The sequence below is a fragment of the Vulpes vulpes genome, chromosome 1 (assembly GCF_048418805.1).
Source record: "Vulpes vulpes isolate BD-2025 chromosome 1, VulVul3, whole genome shotgun sequence".
In the NCBI taxonomy this organism is placed as follows: domain Eukaryota; kingdom Metazoa; phylum Chordata; class Mammalia; order Carnivora; family Canidae; genus Vulpes; species Vulpes vulpes.
This window is the reverse complement of record NC_132780.1, coordinates 125,949,266-125,967,421: the sequence shown is the minus strand read 5'-3', so window position 1 is coordinate 125,967,421 and position 18,156 is coordinate 125,949,266. Positions and strand designations below refer to the sequence as shown.

Here is an 18,156-nt window from a genome sequence, read left to right as displayed (position 1 = left end):
GTAGTAGGATACTCTCAGGATGGATGAATACCGGAGCAGGGATACTAAAGCATATATGCTTATTGTGGTGAAAGCTTGCTTGGTGGTGTTTTTTTTTTTTTTTTTTTTTTTTTTTAAGATTTTACTTATTTATTCATGAAAGACGCACAGAGAGAGGCGGAGACACAGGCAGAAGGAGAAGCAGGCTCCATGCAGGGAGCCCGATGTGGGACTTGATCCCCGCACCCAGGATCACGCCCTAGGCCAAAGACAGGTGCGCTCAACCACTGAGCCACCCAGGCATCCCATTGCTTGATGGTTTTATTTTATTTTATTTTTTTAATTTTTATTTATTTATGATAGTCACACAGAGAGAGAGAGAGAGAGAGAGAGAGAGAGGCAGAGACACAGGCAGAGGGAGAAGCAGGCTCCATGCACCGGGAGCCTGACGTGGGACTCGATCCCGGGTCTCCAGGATCGCGCCCTGGGCCAAAGGCAGGCGCCAAACCGCTGCGCCACCCAGGGATCCCCTGCTTGTTGGTTTTAAACCAGATCCTGTCATTTACTGACATGTGGACCAATAATTAACCATTTAGCTTCAATTTTCTCATTTGTAAAGTGGAGATAGTAATATCTTATAAAGATTGTTATGAACATAAAATGAATTTAGCAGAGCACCTGGTTTATGGAAAGTGATCACAGGATGGTTGGATTTTACAAATCCAGATAACCATTCGTGCTGCATTCTCTGGGGATTGATAATCCCTGGAGCCATTGCTCCATAAAATATAGTGTAAACTGTGTCTCGAAGGAACATAAAAATGATACAGAAAAATTTAGTATTAATGTAATAGATGATAAAATCATGAGCATGGGATATGTTTAAGATTGATATATATGATATGACCTAGAATTAAAGTGTTGATAGAAGGCTGTGGAGGTAGAAATGAAGACAGATGAATAGGAAATATGCATTTCAAATGAAAATCAGTTGGACTTGTGATTGACTACATGTTGGGTTAGATGAAAGCTTAAACAACTATAGGTAGAATTGGAGTGCTATTCACAAAGTTAGGAAAATTAGGAAGACAGAGTCTTTTTTTTTTTTTTTAAGATTTTATTTATTCATGAGAGAGAGAGAGAGGCAGAGACCCAGAGAGAGAAGCAGGCTCCGTGCAGCACCCTGAGCCAAAGGCAGATGCTCAACCACTGAACTACCTGAGTGTCCCAAAAGAGTCTTTTCAGAGAAAAGGTTTGGTATGGTTTATGAACTTGTTGAATTTTTAAAGATTGTATTTTTAAGTAATCTCTCCACCCGGTGTGGGGCTCGAACTCACAACCCCAAGATTAAGAGTCTCCTGCTGTACCAACTGAGTCAGCCAGGCACCCCTGACCATGTTGAATTTTATGTGAGAGGAGGATATATAATTGTAAACGTATATTACGTTTACAATTAGAAATAATGAAACCAGAGCTTTGGAGTGAGATTAAGACTAGAGACATAATTTCCAAGTGAAAATCGCAAACTGTAAGTCATATACTCTAACATCTTCACTCTACTCAATGAGAATACAAAGCATATTGGGGGTTAGAGAGGCATTAAGTTAAAGGTAGGACATAGAGATGCAGAGGAGAACATTGTGATTTATTTCCAAATCTTTTGAAGTAGTGAATAGACCAGATATTTCACCTAGTGTAAGTAGAAAGAAATAAGCATATAGATACTATTTTTAATTACAAAAGACACTAGACTCTACTCAAGTATATCAGAATAGACCTGAATTTTCTAAAAATTTCATGCCTGCCTACTTGAAATATGAGTGTTAATGCAAGCTAGAGACAGACATATAGTAGTGGAGATTTTGCTGCCAAGTGATGGAAAAGTAAATCCTAATAAGGCTACAATGAAGCCCACACAGTTCCTTTGTGCCATGTCAGAAATCAGAAGGACAGAGGTGGAATTTGGTGAAATACTGGTGTTTTCTCTTTGCCTTGCAGTCTCCAAATATGAATTCCTAGAAACTCAAGAGTTCTTGCCACTGTCTGCTAACCATTCTGGGTTTGTAGGGATATTATATATTCAAGCACATTCATTTGAATTTTGGTAATGCTTTTATCTTAAGCTTTTCTTTAAGAAAGGTGATGACCTCTAAGAAGAGACATTTCAAAAAGAAAGAAGAGCCACCTGGGTGACTCATTTGTTTGAATGTCTGGCTTCAGCTCAGGTCATGATCCTGGGGTCTTGGGATCAAGCCTTGCATTGAACATCCTGCTCAGTGGGGAGTATGCTTCTCCCTCTCTGCCCCCCTCCCACCCCCCCACCCCCGCCTTGCTTGTGTACATACACACTTGTGTGCGTTCTAAAATAAACTAAAATCTTTTAAAAAGAAAAAGGAGAGCTTCCAACTTCTTACATTCACACCAAGATTTAGAGTCAGTAAATAATTAATAGCATTCCTTTTTTTCTATTACAATAAATAATGACGACTTTTGTAAAAACAAAAACTGTAATCTTTTAAATGATTTTTCTACCACATTATGTTATATTTCTTTAATTTAATATTACTTTCATTAGAGGAAGTTCCAAACTACAAAGTAAACTTTGTATAATATACTAATGTTAAGGTTATATTTGCATTACTAATCTGTGTCCTAGGTTCTGACTCCAAATATAATGGTACCTCTTCAGAGGTATATTCATATTTTTTAAAAATAATAATAATAAAAAAAATAAATGTCTTCAAGTATGTTGTTTATACTTTTCTTTTTTTAAGGTAACTGTGAATTCTGTCCTTTAATTAGCATTCTTGTCTTGTTTCCAGAGCTTGCTATTTAACATGATTCCTATATTGAAAAGAAAGAAAATACAAGAGTCTTTTTGCACAAAGAAACAGTGACAGAAAAGAGACTTTTATTCTTTTTTTTTTTTTTAAGATTTTATTTATTTATTCAGGAGAGACACACAGAGAGAAGCAGAGACACAGGCAGAGGGAGAAGCAGCCTCCATAGGGAGCCTGATGTGGGACTCCATCCCGGGACCACAGGATCATGCCCCAGGCCAAAGGCAGACGCTCAACCGCTGAGCCACCCAGGCGCCCCGAGACTTTTATTTTTAATGGATATTAATAAGCACTTCTAACACTAGGCTTTTGCTTTGTTTTACTTCAAGGAACCTGAAGAAATAAATGCAGATGATGAGGTAGAGGATACATGTGACAATAAGGAAGATGACCTGGGAGCTGTGGAAGAGCAACGTAGTGTTATCCTACATCTCTTGTCACAGCTTAAGCTGGGCATGGATTTAACAAGAGTAAGTAATGAGATAAACTAGCTTTGGAGATCACTAGGTCAGGACTACCTGTAATTGTTGTCAGGGCTTTTTATTCTTTATGAATTGGTTTCTTAATCTCTCTCTTTTTTTAGGATTTTATTTTTCAAGTAATCTGTCTACCCTGCATTGGGGGCTCGAATTTACAGCCCCAAGATCCACAGACTGAGCCAACCAGGTGCCCCTAGTTTCTTAGTCTCTTAATCAACATGTCTTATTTCATAAAAAAAAGGTGACAATTATCTTGCGTAGCAGGAAGTCACATGACAAGTAAACACCTATAATCTTGTTTCAGTACAAATTAAAGAGGTTCATTGGTATACTGAACTGGAGAATCTAAAGGAAAGGATAAAATCCCAGAAAACCATGAAAAACTTGATACTTCTACTTTACTCTTCGCATGTTGCATAATGCAGCTTGGGTGTTATTATATAACAGAGGTCAGCAAACATTTTCTGTAAAGGGCCAGGTAATAGATTTTTTGGGGTATGTGGATGCAGGTTTCTGATGGAACTATTCAGTTTTGCCTTTATAGTATGAAAGCAGCCATAGATGATATGTTGGACTGGGCATGGCTGTGTTCCAACAGAGTATTATTTATAACAACAGAGGCCAGATTTTCCCCAAAGGCCATAATTTGCAGTCCCTGGTCTGTAGCCTTGCTTACTTTAAAAGCGTGGTCTGAATTAACTAGATGTGGGAATTCTTTTACAATGAACACATAGATCACCACAATATACACTTTAAATATCTTACAATATTATTTGTCAATTATATGTTAGTAAAACTGGAAAACAAAATATTGTCTGAAGACCAGTAACATCACCATTGCCGGAGAACTTGTTAGAAGTACAGAATCTCAGCCCCTAACCCCAAATTTAGAGGATCAGATCTATGTGTTTTTTTTTTTTTTAAGATTTTATTTATTTATTTGTTTATTTATTTATTTATTTTAAATTTTTTATTTTATTTATTTATTCATGAGAGACATAGAGAGAGAGGCAGAGACACAGGCAGAGGGAGAAGCAGGCTCCATGCAGGGAGCCTGATGTGGGACTCGATCCCGGGGCTCCAGGATCACGCTCAGGGCTGAAGGCAGGCACTAAACCGCTGAGCCACCCAGGGATCCCCCCTCAGATCTACATTTTAATAAGATGCCTATTGTTCGTATATAAAGTTTGAGAAATACTAACGGTAGTTTTTAATTTTAGGCCAGTCTTTTCCATTTCCAGTTTATCTAATTAGCGTGTCTTAATTTATTTTAGCAATCAATCTATGATGTTAATTTGAAAAGGAAATTAGGTTTCAAAACCTATGTATGGGGGATCCCTGGTGGCTCAGCGATTTGGCGCCTGCCTTTGGCCCATGGTGTGATCCTGGAGACCCAGGATCGAATCCCACGTCGGGCTCCCTGCATGAAGCCTGCTTTTCCCCCTGCCTGTGTCTCTGCCTCTCTCTCTGTGTTTCTCATGAATAAATAAATAAAATCTTTAAGAAAAAAAAAAAAAAACTATGTATGTCAGATATTACTACTGTGGGATTATGTACTTTGAATTACTACTGACACTACTTTGCATTAGTATGGAATTTCAGAATTGACAGCAGGACGTATATTTCAAATTAAGGATTTTGTTGTCATTGAAGATAGTGAAAATGTAGATTAAAAGTGACTTAAACTGTAACTTTTATTTTTATTTTTTTTAAATGTAACTTTTAAATAAAAAGCATTTTGCCTTTAGCATTTACTTTGAAGCATCTCAAAATCAAAACATATTTTTTTGTTTACTTAGACTTACAGTGATTACAAGGGAGTTTAAAAGGAAATGAATTGTCCCTGGGTGGCGCAGCGGTTTGGCGCCTGCCTTTGGCCCAGGGCGCGATCCTGGAGACCCGGGATCGAATCCCACATCAGGCTCCCGGTGCATGGAGCCTGCTTCTCCCTCCGCCTGTGTTTCTGCCTCTCTCTCTCTCTCTGTGACTATCATAAATAAATAAAAAAAATTAAAAAAAATTTTTTTTAAAAATAAAAAAAAATAAAATAAAAGGAAATGAATTGAATTAAAAGCCTGCTAAGAAACAGACATTTTAGGAATTATTAAAAAAAACCATTAACCTTTCCTCTTTCATCTAACCATAATATTTCAACTGGGTATCATTTCTATTCCTTTTTTTTTTTTTTTTGTATCATTTCTACTCTAGAAGTATTTTCATATTAGTGGTTCAGAAAAGTCTAGTAGTTGTAAAGTCAGCTAAAATGAATAATGACATGAAAGATTGGTTTGGTTATTCTGGTGTTTGCTGTTCCTTAGTAGATTTAGGTTTATAAGACATAAAAACAGAGGTTTGTGAGGAATAAGACCATTTGAAAAGAATGTGCTGTGATAATAATCCAGATGGTAAAGCTTTCTCTAAGCATGGTAACCATATAGAATATAGCTTCTCCACATTTGTTCCTTGTTAATTAAATACATAAATACGTATGTAGTATTTATATATAAAATCATTAACAATGACCAACCATGCATTATGAGCATTCACAAAATGTTGAAAATAATGGTATTTTTTGAGCAACATTTAAAAATCTGGTGACTAAACTGCCATCACATCTACCTTCTTTTATAACAATAACACTGGTGGAACAGAATTTTTTTTTATTAAGATTTTATTCATTAGAGACAGAGTCAGAGACACAGGCAGAGGGAGAAGCAAGCTCCACGCAAGGAACCTGATGAGGGACTTGATCCTGGGACCCCAGGATCACACCCTGAGCCAAAGGCAGACACTCAACCACTGAGCCACCCAGGCATCCCAGAACAAATATTTTTTGAGCCCCTCTTATATTCCAGACAGTGTGCTAGGTGCTGGGACTATATCCTCAAAGAAGGTAACTGTGGTCCTAGCCTGTGTGTTGTGAATAAGTAATAACTTTTCACTTTGTTCCTTTTTAAATAATATTATGAATTTAGTAGAATTATACAGTTTACAGAAAGTTTTGGAAAATAAAAGAAAAAAATCTATGATTTCATTACCCTCACAACACAACACTGAGTTTTGAGAATTCCTTTCAATCTTTGTTCATATAATATAGTTTATTTCCAATTTTGTTACATTTCCTTTTTTTCAATTAGTATTCATTCTTTGCGAAACATTATACACACAGTCTTCCATGTATATAAACAGTTTAAAGAACCACAGTAAAGACAGTTAAACAACAGTGAAACATGTACCAACATACCAGGTCGTGAAACATTTCCAGACCTTGGGAGCTCACTGTGGGCCCTTCCTGGCTATAGTCCCCTACTGCTTACTGTTTTCTTTCTTTTTCTTTTTAAACTAATGATTGTTTCAGTTTTATCGATCTATCTATCTATTTATTTTTTAAATATTTTATTTATTCGTGAGAGACACACAGAGAGAGGCAGAGACACAGGCAGAGGGAGAAGCAGGCTCCATGCAGGGAGCCCATGTAGGACTCGATCCCGGGTCTCCAGGATCACGCCTGGGCTGCAGGCGGCGCTACACCGCTGTGCCACTGGGGCTGCCCTGCTTACTGTTTTCTAGATGTAACCACTTACTTGACATTCATGTCAGTCATCTCCCTACCTGGTTTATATATATATATAGTTTTACCACCTGTATATGTTACTTTATTTTAGGAAAAAGTGAATAGCTCGCACAAGTTTAGCTGTATAAAGAAAGGGTTCTGTTACCATTCATAGAAGAAGGCTCCCAGGAGAAGATAAGCTCAACAGAGTCCCTGGCTTCAGTTTTGTGTAGATTATTGAGAAAGTTGAGAAGAGCCCTTTCTGAAGAAATAAGAAAGCATAATTCTGAGTGAGTCTTGTGAAATATATGACTCACAAAGTTAGAGCATTTGGTGTGAGCCAGATACTGGCCATTTAGCAGGATTGTGGGCAGAGGGAAGAATCTGCTCAGTGTTTTCCACCACGAAGCAAACCGTGACCCACATCCAAGTCTCAGCAGTAGATTAAAGCCAGAACATGTCCTTAGGTGAAATGAAGATCTTTAGCCAGCCCGGACAGCACAGCATGGAAAGGAGAGTTGGCACTTCAGCAGATGCCTACCAGAGCCAAAAACAGATGCAGATGGGACCTGTTTCCCCGGAGGCTTCTGCCCTGAGGTTTCAAAAGATGGTAACAGAGGCATAATGGAGCGCATGGATGACAGTCTTCCATGTCTGTCTCTCGAATCACGTCACTCTGATCTGGACCAGTTTCCCTGTGTCTGATGTACAGCTTTCTTCCTGGGATGTCCTTTCATGGTCATCCTATGCTAGATCTGTCTCCTGTATTCATTCCTTTCTTCTTTTCTGGTGAATGAGAGGCATTTCTGTGGAGCACATCTTCCTTTAACCCCTGAGAAAGATCTGTGGGAGGCAAAATGTGGAAATGTGTGTTTATTTTGTCCTCATGTTTGATTGCTAGTTTAGATAGAATTTCTAACTTGCAGTTATTTTCCTCTAGAATATTGCCTCCTTGCTACAGCATTCTGATGAAAAGACTGATGTCATTCCAGTTCATCATCTTCTGCTTGTGACTTGTTCTGTTTCTTTTTTCTCTGAAATTTAGAATCTGTCCTTTGTCCCCAGAAGTCTGAAATTGTCTCAGGGCACTTGGTGGGCCTTTACAGTATGACAACTCATATTCTTCAGTTGTCTGAAATTCCCTTGAATTTTTTCATTGATGATGACTTTGTCTCCAACATTTTTTCCTGTTCTTTGAAATCTTCATTTCATGGTCATTGGACTTTCTTGTCTGGTCCTCTTACCTTCTTTTCTCTGTCTCCTATGTGTTGTGAGATCTCTCTATTTTATCTTCTGATTCTTCTCTTGATCTTTAATTTTTGTTACCGTGTTTTAAAGTCTTCTAAATTTTTGCTTTTCAAAAAACATACTTGTTTCATGTATCTAATGTCTTCTCAAGTCTCTGAAGATATTTTTATTTTTAGGATTTTTTTCCCTCCCCTTTAGTGAGATTTCTGTTACTTCCAAGTCTGTTTTTTTTTTTTTTTTTTTAATTTTGGTCTTTGTATTCCTAATTAGAGATTTTTTCAGCAATCCCACATTTCTTGGATTTCTGCACATAAGTGTGGGGAAACTAAACACTTGATTTTAACTTTTGAACATATGGGTGGAGCCTGTGCTTTAGCTGAGCAGGGTGCCCAATACAGGGCTCAATCTCAGGTCCCTGAGAGCATAACCTGAGCCAAAGGCAACTGCTTAATCAACTAAGCCACCCAGGTACCCCAAAAGCATAGGTTTTAATTTTATTTTCTCATTTCTTTTTCTTTATTCATATTCTTTCCTAAGGCCTTATTTCTGCAAGAATGAATACTAGGCTAAATGGATATGAACATCTTTGAGCTCTAGAAAAATATTGTGCACTGCTTTTTCAATTTGTTGAACCAGTTTGCAGGGCCTCTAATTCTGCTGTAAAGAAAACTAATCCACAGGGCGTCACAGGGCGCCTACTAATCCTCAGTAGGTTTAGGATCAGTCTCTTGATTTCGGTTCAAACCAGTCACAATCTCAGCGTTATGGGATCTGGCTCCTGTGCTCAGTGCAGAGTCTGCTGTAGATTCTGTCTTTCCCTCTCCCTCTCCCTTTGCCTTTCCTCTCCCATGCGTGTGTATGTTCTTGCTCTAAATAAAATCTTAAAAAAAAAAAAAAGCGAATCTTCCTTACACTTACCTGACTTTAGTGTCAAAAGTACCCTTCTTTTGTTTTTTCGGTGAAAAAATTTAGATTTAACCATCTGGATTTCGTTTAGATGATCCCAATTTTGTCAGCAACATCCAAAGCATCAGGAGCCAGTTAAACTTATGCTTTCCTGTCTCCACTAGGCCTGATTAGGGTGGTGACCTTGGCCACCTCAAGGTCATAGAGCTTCCTCAGCCTGTTCCAATCTGGTGCTTTTTGGCCTTGACATCCACAGTGAATACAAGCATGATACTATTTTCTATTTACTCATGGCTACTTGTTTTCTATCTACTCATGGCTATCTCGGTAGTCAGGGGGAACTTGATGATGGCATAGAGGTGAAGCTTGTTTCTCCTGGGGGCACCTTTTCAAGGATATTTGGGCTACCTTCAAAGATGCAGTGTCTTGATTCATTGGAAGGTCGGTGACATGCACATTTTCTTCTTTTGGGCCTGTGACTGTGGCACCTTTCAGCATGACTTTCTTGTCCTTCGTAGCCTTTGCTTTGATGGCCGGGGGACGGGGTGGGAGGGAACGGGATTCTTTTTGCCTTTGGCACCATCTTCGTGAAAAGCAAGTTTCCTTCTTGAGGGGCACCTGGCTGGCTCAGTGAGTAGAACATGGGACTCTTGATCTCAGGGTTGTGAGTTCAAGTCCCTTGTTGGGTGTGGAGCCTACTTACAAAAATTCTGTTCTTGAAAACAGGTTTCTTGTGCTTAAAATTAAGTGTAGGTTAAAATTTTTGCTTTGGTCAGTGATCTCTTCAGTCTATTTCCAGGAACTGCGGATATGTCATATTTTGATCAGGCATCTGTTGTTTATTTTTAAAGTAGGAAAGGAAAAGGCATGACTAGCATTTGAGTTTTACCACCATTTCCCTGATGATACTCTTATCCAGTCTAGGTGAATTTTTTCTTTTAAGATTGAGATTTTTTTTTTTTTTTTTAAAGAATGTCTTCTACCGGGACGCCTGGGTGGCTCAGTCTTTGAGCATCTGCCTTTGGCTCAGGGTGTGATCCCCAGGTCCTGGAATTGAGTCCCACATCATGTTCCCCTTGGGGAGCCTGCTTCTCCCTCCCTCTGTGTGTGTGTCTCATCTCTCATGAATAAATAGATAAAATTTTCTTTGAAGATTTATTTGTTTGTTTGTTTGTTTATTTATTTATTTATGAGAGAGAGAGAGTGAGCGAAAGAGGCAGAGACACAGGCAGAGGGAGAAGCAGGCTCCATGCTGGGAGCCCGAGGCGGGACTCGATCCCGGGACCCCAGGATCGCACCCAGGCGCCAAACCGCTGAGCCACCCAAGATCCCCAAATAGATAAAATCTTAAAAAAAAGAATGTCTTCTACCTGGCCCTCTTGAAATACTGAATTGGTATTTAATCTTAACCACTTGATTTTCTTTTTTCTTTTTTTTTTTAAGCCCCCCCCCCCCCAACCACTTGATTTTCATTTCCTTTTAAGCATGCTTATTTTTTAAAGAAACCAGATACTTTTGTTACTTTGTTTTTAACACTCATCAAGAATGAAATGTTTTTGGAAAGGTAAGAATAGTTTTTTACAGATATACATGGATTAAAATTTCCCTCTTTGATTGATTTTGTTTTTGTTTGTTTGTTTGTTTGTTTGTTTGTTTTAGGTGGTGCTTCCTACATTTATCCTAGAGAAGCGTTCCTTGCTGGAAATGTATGCAGACTTTATGTCCCACCCAGACCTATTTATAGCCATCACTAACGGAGCCACAGCTGAGGACAGAATGATTCGCTTCGTTGAGTACTACCTTACCTCATTTCATGAAGGCCGTAAGGGAGCCATTGCTAAGAAACCGTACAATCCTATCATTGGAGAAACATTTCACTGTTCCTGGAGGATACCAAAAAGCGAGGTGTCATCCAGTGTTACCAGCAGCTCTTCCACCCAGGCAGTCACAAATCATGCTCCTCTGTTGGAGGATACTTTGAGCCAGGTGGGATCAGACTGTTATACAGTCAGATTTGTTGCTGAGCAGGTTTCCCATCATCCTCCAGTCTCAGGATTTTATGCAGAATGTGCGGAGAAGAAGATGTGTGTAAATGCACATGTTTGGACTAAAAGCAAATTTTTAGGCATGTCGATAGGCGTGACAATGGTTGGAGAAGGTAAGTAGAAAAACTGTTCTTTAATTTTTAATACCAAATGATAATCTTAAATTTGGGGAAACTAGATATTATAAATTTGTGTTTTTTTGATATTATAAATTTGAAATGTATGTGCTACTTTTTTGTTTCTTTTTTTTTTTAAGGTTTTTTATTTATCCTTTTTTTTTTTTTTTTTTTTTTTTGGTTTTTTATTTATCTAATAGAGGGAGAGCACAAGCAGAGGGAGCTGTAGGCAGAGGGAGAGGAAGAAACAGGCTCCCTGCTAAACAGGGAGCCTGATGTGGGGCTCAGTCCCAATGTCCTAGGATCATGACCTGTGCCAAAGGCAAATGCTTAACTGACTGAGCCACCCAGGTATCCCTCTTCCATTTTTTAGGATGTTCCAGAATGATGGGAAAGGCGGCTCATATTTATGGACAAATACAAATTATGTTTTTAAATTTTTTTCCTGATTTAAAAAAAAGTTTTTTTATTATAGAATATTTGGAAAACTTAGAAAAGTATCAAGGGGAAAATAAACCATCTCTAATACCTCCATCTAGAGAAGGCTAAAGTTAGAATTTTATATTTTTTCTATTGTGTATATGTTCATACTTTTATTTTTGTTTTGTAAAATTGGGATTAGTTCTCTCTATATAGTTTTGTTTCCTTTTTTTTTGTTTGCAAAAAATATTCATTTTCCCCTTCTCATTCATAGTACTTTAAGAGATGTTTTGGTAAGTGTATAATATCCTATGAAATGAGATAATTACCATCTTTTATTTAACTGTTTACTCTCTTTAGATATTGAAGTTTTTATATTTTCATTATTATATAAAAAGTACTAAAGAGGGGATCCCTGGGTGGCGCAGCGGTTTAGCGCCTGCCTTTGGCCCAGGGCGTGATCCTGGAGACCCGGAATCGAGTCCCACGTCAGGCTCCCGGTGCATGGAGCCTGCTTCTCCCTCTGCCTGTTCTCTGCCTCTCTCTCTGTGACTATCATAAACAAATAAAAAAAAAATTAAAAAAAAAAAAGTACTAAAGAGATATATTATGTAGAAACATCTTCTAGCTTAATCATTTATATTTCCCGAGTAGGTTAATATTTTAAAGAAATCATTGCAGAGTTAATGAAAATATAATGGCAGAAAAAACCATACCATTTAAATGTTAGAGGAAAACTCTTATGCACAGAATAATTTGTTCAAACTGTAAAATTACAATGTTAATTTGGCATAATTAAGCCTATGATACTAACATTTTGAGTGTTACTGTATGTAGTGTGATGAAAATACTTTACCCCCCTTTTCAGTTTTCCTCATTATTAAGATATGTTGTGATATGAGTCTTACTGATTTCCAAATGTTTTCAGTTAATCAAAACTTTTATAACATTAGAAAGTACTCATGTTTTAATAGTTAAAAAGAAAAAAGTTTGATGAAATCAATGGGAGACAAATCATAAGAGACTCTTAATCATAGGAAACAAACTGAGGGTCGATGGAGAGGAGGAGGGCAAGGGATGGAGTAATTGGGTGATGGACATTGAGAGCATGTGATGTAATGAGCACTGGGTGTTTTTTAGACTGATGAACCACTGACTTCTACCTCTGAAACAAATAATACATTATATGTTAATTAATTGAATTGAAATAAAATTTTTAAAAATTTAAAAATGCAACAATGTGACTAAAAATAGTTTGCCATCTTCAGTTATAAGCTTCATAACATTAGCTTTAAGATCATCATAAAGCAATTTATTTTATATATGAAAAAAAGTCTAGAGGTAATGAGACTTGTTCAAGGTCACAAAAGTTAAGGTATAGCCAGATTTAGAATTTCCTCCTTTAACATACTTTCCCTGAGGACCCTTAGCTCTTACTGAAAATCTGGTAATAGTATTCTCTTCAGAAAGGAAGTACGTTGGGAAGTAAGGATAAGCATTCATATCTTAACCTTGCATTAATCATGAAGGAGGTATAAAATAGGTAATTTTTAGTATTTATGTGCTAATTTTATATTTTTGGATTGCCTTTTAGAAATCAAATTTTTATAGTCACCTCAATAGAAAATAAATAGAATCAGGCAATGAGACTTAGAACAATTCATTTTGTTCTGTAGCCATGTTTTGTTTTTATTTTTTGGGGAAAAATTCCATTTAATGATGAAATAAGTGAGGTTTTAGAATTCTTTGTCTTTGTTGTCCTAACTAGTCTACCTCATATACATTCAAAACTGACTGATTTTTAAATTCTTCAGACTTTAAATTATATTGTATATAATGCTTATGTTAAATATATTCTTAGAGATCAGAGATCAGAAACCTAGGTTGTAAGATGACATATTTTTAGAAAAGTAATCAAAACATATCTTTTCTAACTTAAAATGAATCAGCAATTACTATTAAACCCTTAAAATATACCCTTGCTCAGTGGGAAGTCTGCTTCTCCCTCTGCCCCCCTCTCTTCCTCTACCCCTCTCTCCACTTGTTCTTTTTCTCAAATAAAATCTTAAAAAAAAAAAAAATTTAAACTAGGGCAGCCCTGGTGGCCCAGTGGTTTAGTGCCACCTTCAGCCCAGGCCTGATCCTGGAGACCCAGGATCGAATCCTGCGTCAGGCTCCTTGCATGAAGCCTGCTTCTCCCTCTGCCTGTGTCTCTGCCTCTCTCTCTCTCTCTCTCTCTCTCATGAATAAATAAAATAAGATCTTAAAAAAAAAACTAAGTTCTGTGACTGTATAGCATTAGACATTTATTCCCAAACTGAAAAAATTATTAGTATTAATGATCAGGCCATAACATGATGCAGTATAACATGTTCTTAAGATGTGACTTAATGTTTTATTTTTTTAAGAGTCTATTAGAGGGAAATCTTGATCTATTTCCACTGTAATATTTTCTCGTCCCATAAACCCCAGAGGGATAGCAAAGTCATAATGAAAGTAACCTAGATTCATTATTACCAGGAATGTTAGCAAATACAATTGTAAGTGAAATTAGTTTAATCCAAAGTTAAATGAAAACACAGCAAAATAATGTTTATTTACTAGACTTGAGAAAAAATATGGATGTTTTAATACTGTCTTTTTTTTAAAAAGATGTTAACCACCTTCGTGTTTTCACATTCAGGTATCCTCAGTCTTTTGGAGCATGGAGAAGAGTATACATTTTCCCTACCTTGTGCATATGCCCGGTCAATTTTAACTGTTCCTTGGGTAGAACTGGGTGGTAAAGTCAGTGTCAACTGTGCAAAAACTGGATATTCAGCCAGCATCACTTTTCATACTAAGCCATTTTATGGTGGCAAACTACACCGGTAAGAACATTTTAATGATACCTGGTTCTTATTCTATCAGTTTGGTCTTGTATTATAACTCCTTATTTTTTTGCTTTATGTGGGTGGAGTTGGAGTTTTATTTATGTTTATTTTTTCAAGGCATTCTGGACATCCTGCTTCAGGCTTATTTTATTTTAGTTTTTTAAAGATTTTTTAAAATTTTTATTTATTCATGAGACACAGAGAGAGAGAGGCAGAGACACAGGCAGAGGGAGAAGCAGGATCCACAAAGGGAGCCCGATGTGGGACTCAATCCAGGGACTCCGGGGTCACAACGTGGGCCAAAGATGCTCAACCACTGAGTCACTCTGGGGAACCAGTTTTTTAAAAGATTTTATCTATTTATTCTAGAGATCAAGAATGAGAGTGAGAGTGGTGGGGGAGGAGCAAAGGGAGAGTGACAAGCAGACTCAATGCCAGGCTCCATCCTACAACCTGAAATCCTGACCTGAGGGGAAACAGAGTCAGACACCACCCAGGTGTCCCCCCATCCTGATCTAGTTTTTAAAAGTGACAGATCCCTAACAAGATATAGAGTAGAATTCCTAACAAGTGAACATTTGGTCGGTGGCCCAATTTCTGTCTTTAAAGAGGTTCAGACTAGATCCAGGCCTCAGTGAAGGCAGCTGTTGGTAGAAGTTAGTGTGAAAATATATCTAATCATATGAAGTAGTTCAGGCAGCACAAAGATGGAAGCCACTGTGTTTAGGTACTAATACTGTGAATAGTGGCTTTGTTCTCATCTCGTCTAGGAAATGGCCAGTCAGTCTCTTCAGCACTGGTCCAGATCATCCAAACTGCATGGAGACAAGTTGTCTAATAGAATCCTCAAAAGGATACTGACTCTTTTCCTTAAGCCCTTCATATCTATTCTGACTGTCCCTAAGTTGGGATCATTATCTCTGTCTATAATTCCTTATTGAAAAATACATCTCTTGTTGATGTTTTTCACAAAGTAAAAATTTGATTGCTTTGATCTAGACATGGAACATTACCAGCTTCCTGGAGACCCTTCTCATGCCCTGTTACAATCACATACACACACACAAACATACACACTTCCTTCCCTTTTAGGGTAGCCACTATCCTGCTAACACTATTGATTAGCTTTGCTTGTTTTTGAACTATATATTATAATGAAATCATATATTGTGTGTTCTTTCATCTTTGACTTTTGCTAAATACTATGTTTTTGAGATTCATCCATGTGTTGCATGGTTCATTCTCCTTACTGAAGACTATTACATTGTGTGATTATGTCACAATTCATTTATTCATTCTAATGTTGATGGGCATTTGGGTACTTTCCAATTTGGGACCATTACAAATGGTGCTGCTAGAATATTGTTTGGTGAGTGTATATATGAATTTTTGTTGGATAAATACATAGAAATGGAATTATTGTGTCATAGGAGATGGCAATTGGACTTGAGTAAGTACTGAGAAACAGTTTTACGTGGTTATTACCAAAGTACACTCCCTCCAGCCATGTATGAGACTTTTAACTGCATATAGCTGTTTTACTTTTTCATTCTTAGATGACTGGTACTTAAGTTTAGGAGTAGAGAGATTGATTGGTTCCCAGACATTGAATGGGCCTTTAAAAATACAGACTTCAAAACTCTAAAGCAGAGAATTAAAACATACACACATATTATCAAAACAGAACCACTAGATGTTGTCAGAATAGTCCCCTTTGGGCAGCCTCAGTGGCGCAGCGGTTTAGCGCCGCCTGCAGCCCGGGGTGTGATCCTGGAGTCCTGGGATCGAGTCCCACATCAGGCTCCCTGCATGGGGCCTGCTTCTCCCTCTCCCTAAGTCTCTGCCTCTCTCTCTCACTCTGTGTCTCTCATGAATAAATTAAAAATAAAATCTTAAAAAAAAAAAAAAAAGGATAGTCCCCTTTTACCATTAGGAGAAGGTGTTATGGTTAACACTTTGCTCTATGTGCTTCTGCTTACTCTCATTATAGCAATCACAGGATTCGAACCTTACAACTAGCAAGGGCTTTGGACGTCACTAGACCAACATTTACTAGGTGTATATATCCCTTTACAACATGCCTGATAATGGATCTGTTCAGTATGTGTTCAAATATTATTTTTGCACAAAACTCACAGTAAATGTGGGACAAGCAGTCCATTTAGACTCCTCTTATTTATATAAAGTTAGAGCCAAAATCTGTAACATTCTTTCCTTGGTGAAAGAATTCCTCAGTCTGTTGGTATGCCTGAGTAGAGTGCTTAGGGGAAACACCTACAGTGATAAATCTTCCAGTGCCAGCACTGTCTTATTGTCATTGACACTGAGGTATTTCTTAGTGGCACATTATTTATTTTTATCTCATAAGTATTATTTTCTGGATAAAGAGACATGGAGTGATTTTAGTTGTCTTCTTTGCAAACTATTTCTGGTCCCTGAAACTCCATTCTGAGAGTGTAGGTGTATCTGCATATGTGTATGCATGTGCATGTACATATGTATGGGTATTATTTGAAATCCTACAGGACTCAATTACCTGTAAAAACATTTTTATTTTTTAAAAGATTTATTTATTCATGAGAGACAGAGCGAGGGAGAGATTGAGAGGCAGAGAGGCAGAGACACAGGCGGAGGGAGAAGCAGGTTCCATGCAGGGAGCCCGACGTGGGATTCGATCTAGGGTAAAACATTTTTTTTTTAAGTTTTTTTTTTTTTTTTTAAACTCGATCCAGCCCCATAAAAACGTTGTTTTAAAAAAAATGCCATTTATGGGCAGCTCGAGGGCCTCAGTGGTTTAGTGCCGCCTTCAGCCCAGGGCCTGATCCTGGGGACCCAGGATTGAGTCCCACATTGGGCTCCCTACATGGAGGGACTGTGTCTCTGTGTCTCTCATGAATAAATAAATGAAATCTTTTTTAAAAATAAAATAAATAAATAAAATGTTATTTATACACGAACTTATTCTCTTGATGGATTTGTCTTATTTCCCCCACATGGCTGTAAGCTTTCTGATAAAACTGTACTATTTTAGGCCTTCTGTTGCATCAGTACAGTGCTATGGACATGGTAAGTGATCTGTAAATATTTGTATATTTTTCTTTGGAAATATGATTAGGTGTTAGTTTCTCTCAAAGATAGAATCTAATCTATCCTATGAAATTTTACCTATTCCTTTAATATATTACTTGTTAATCTCTTAAATATGAACTCTTAGGTCTGATTTTTTAGAGTTTCACTCAGTTGATATCCCCTCTCCTCTTCTAGCATAGCCATGCAGAGGTTTGAAATCAGCTGTTGCAGGCTCTCTTCATTTTTCTCTTTTTGCAATTTAACATCTTTTCTTTGACAATCATTCTTAATGAAATGAAGGACTAAGAAGGTAGTTTTTGTTATCAATGCCAGATAGTAACTGAAATGAAAACACTAAAGCAATAGGCAAGAGTAAACCAGTGAGTTTTATTTTTGTTTTTAAGATTTTATCTATTTATTCATGAGAGACACAAAAAGAGAAAGAGGCAGAGACACAGGCAGAGGGAGAAGCCGGCTCCATGCAGGGAGCCTGATGTGGGACTCGATCCCGGGACTCCAGGATCATGCCCTGGGCCGAAGGCAGGCGTTAAAACGCTGAGCCACCCAGGGATCCCCTAAATCAGTGGATATTAACAACATGGGTACCAGCTGCTAGGGCAGTGGGGAG

General features: G+C 37.7%; 1 protein-coding gene across 1 annotated transcript in view; it reads left to right on the top strand.

Moving 5' to 3' along the window:
- Nucleotides 1–18,156, top strand: part of OSBPL11 (oxysterol binding protein like 11) — an 88,254-nt gene that overhangs the window by 49,951 nt on the left and 20,147 nt on the right. Inside the window, exons 8-10 of the mRNA XM_025990221.2 lie at nt 3,149–3,289; nt 10,665–11,163; nt 14,270–14,456. Of these exons, the coding sequence (XP_025846006.1) occupies nt 3,149–3,289; nt 10,665–11,163; nt 14,270–14,456 (827 nt within the window). The remainder of the gene's footprint in view (nt 1–3,148; nt 3,290–10,664; nt 11,164–14,269; nt 14,457–18,156) is intronic.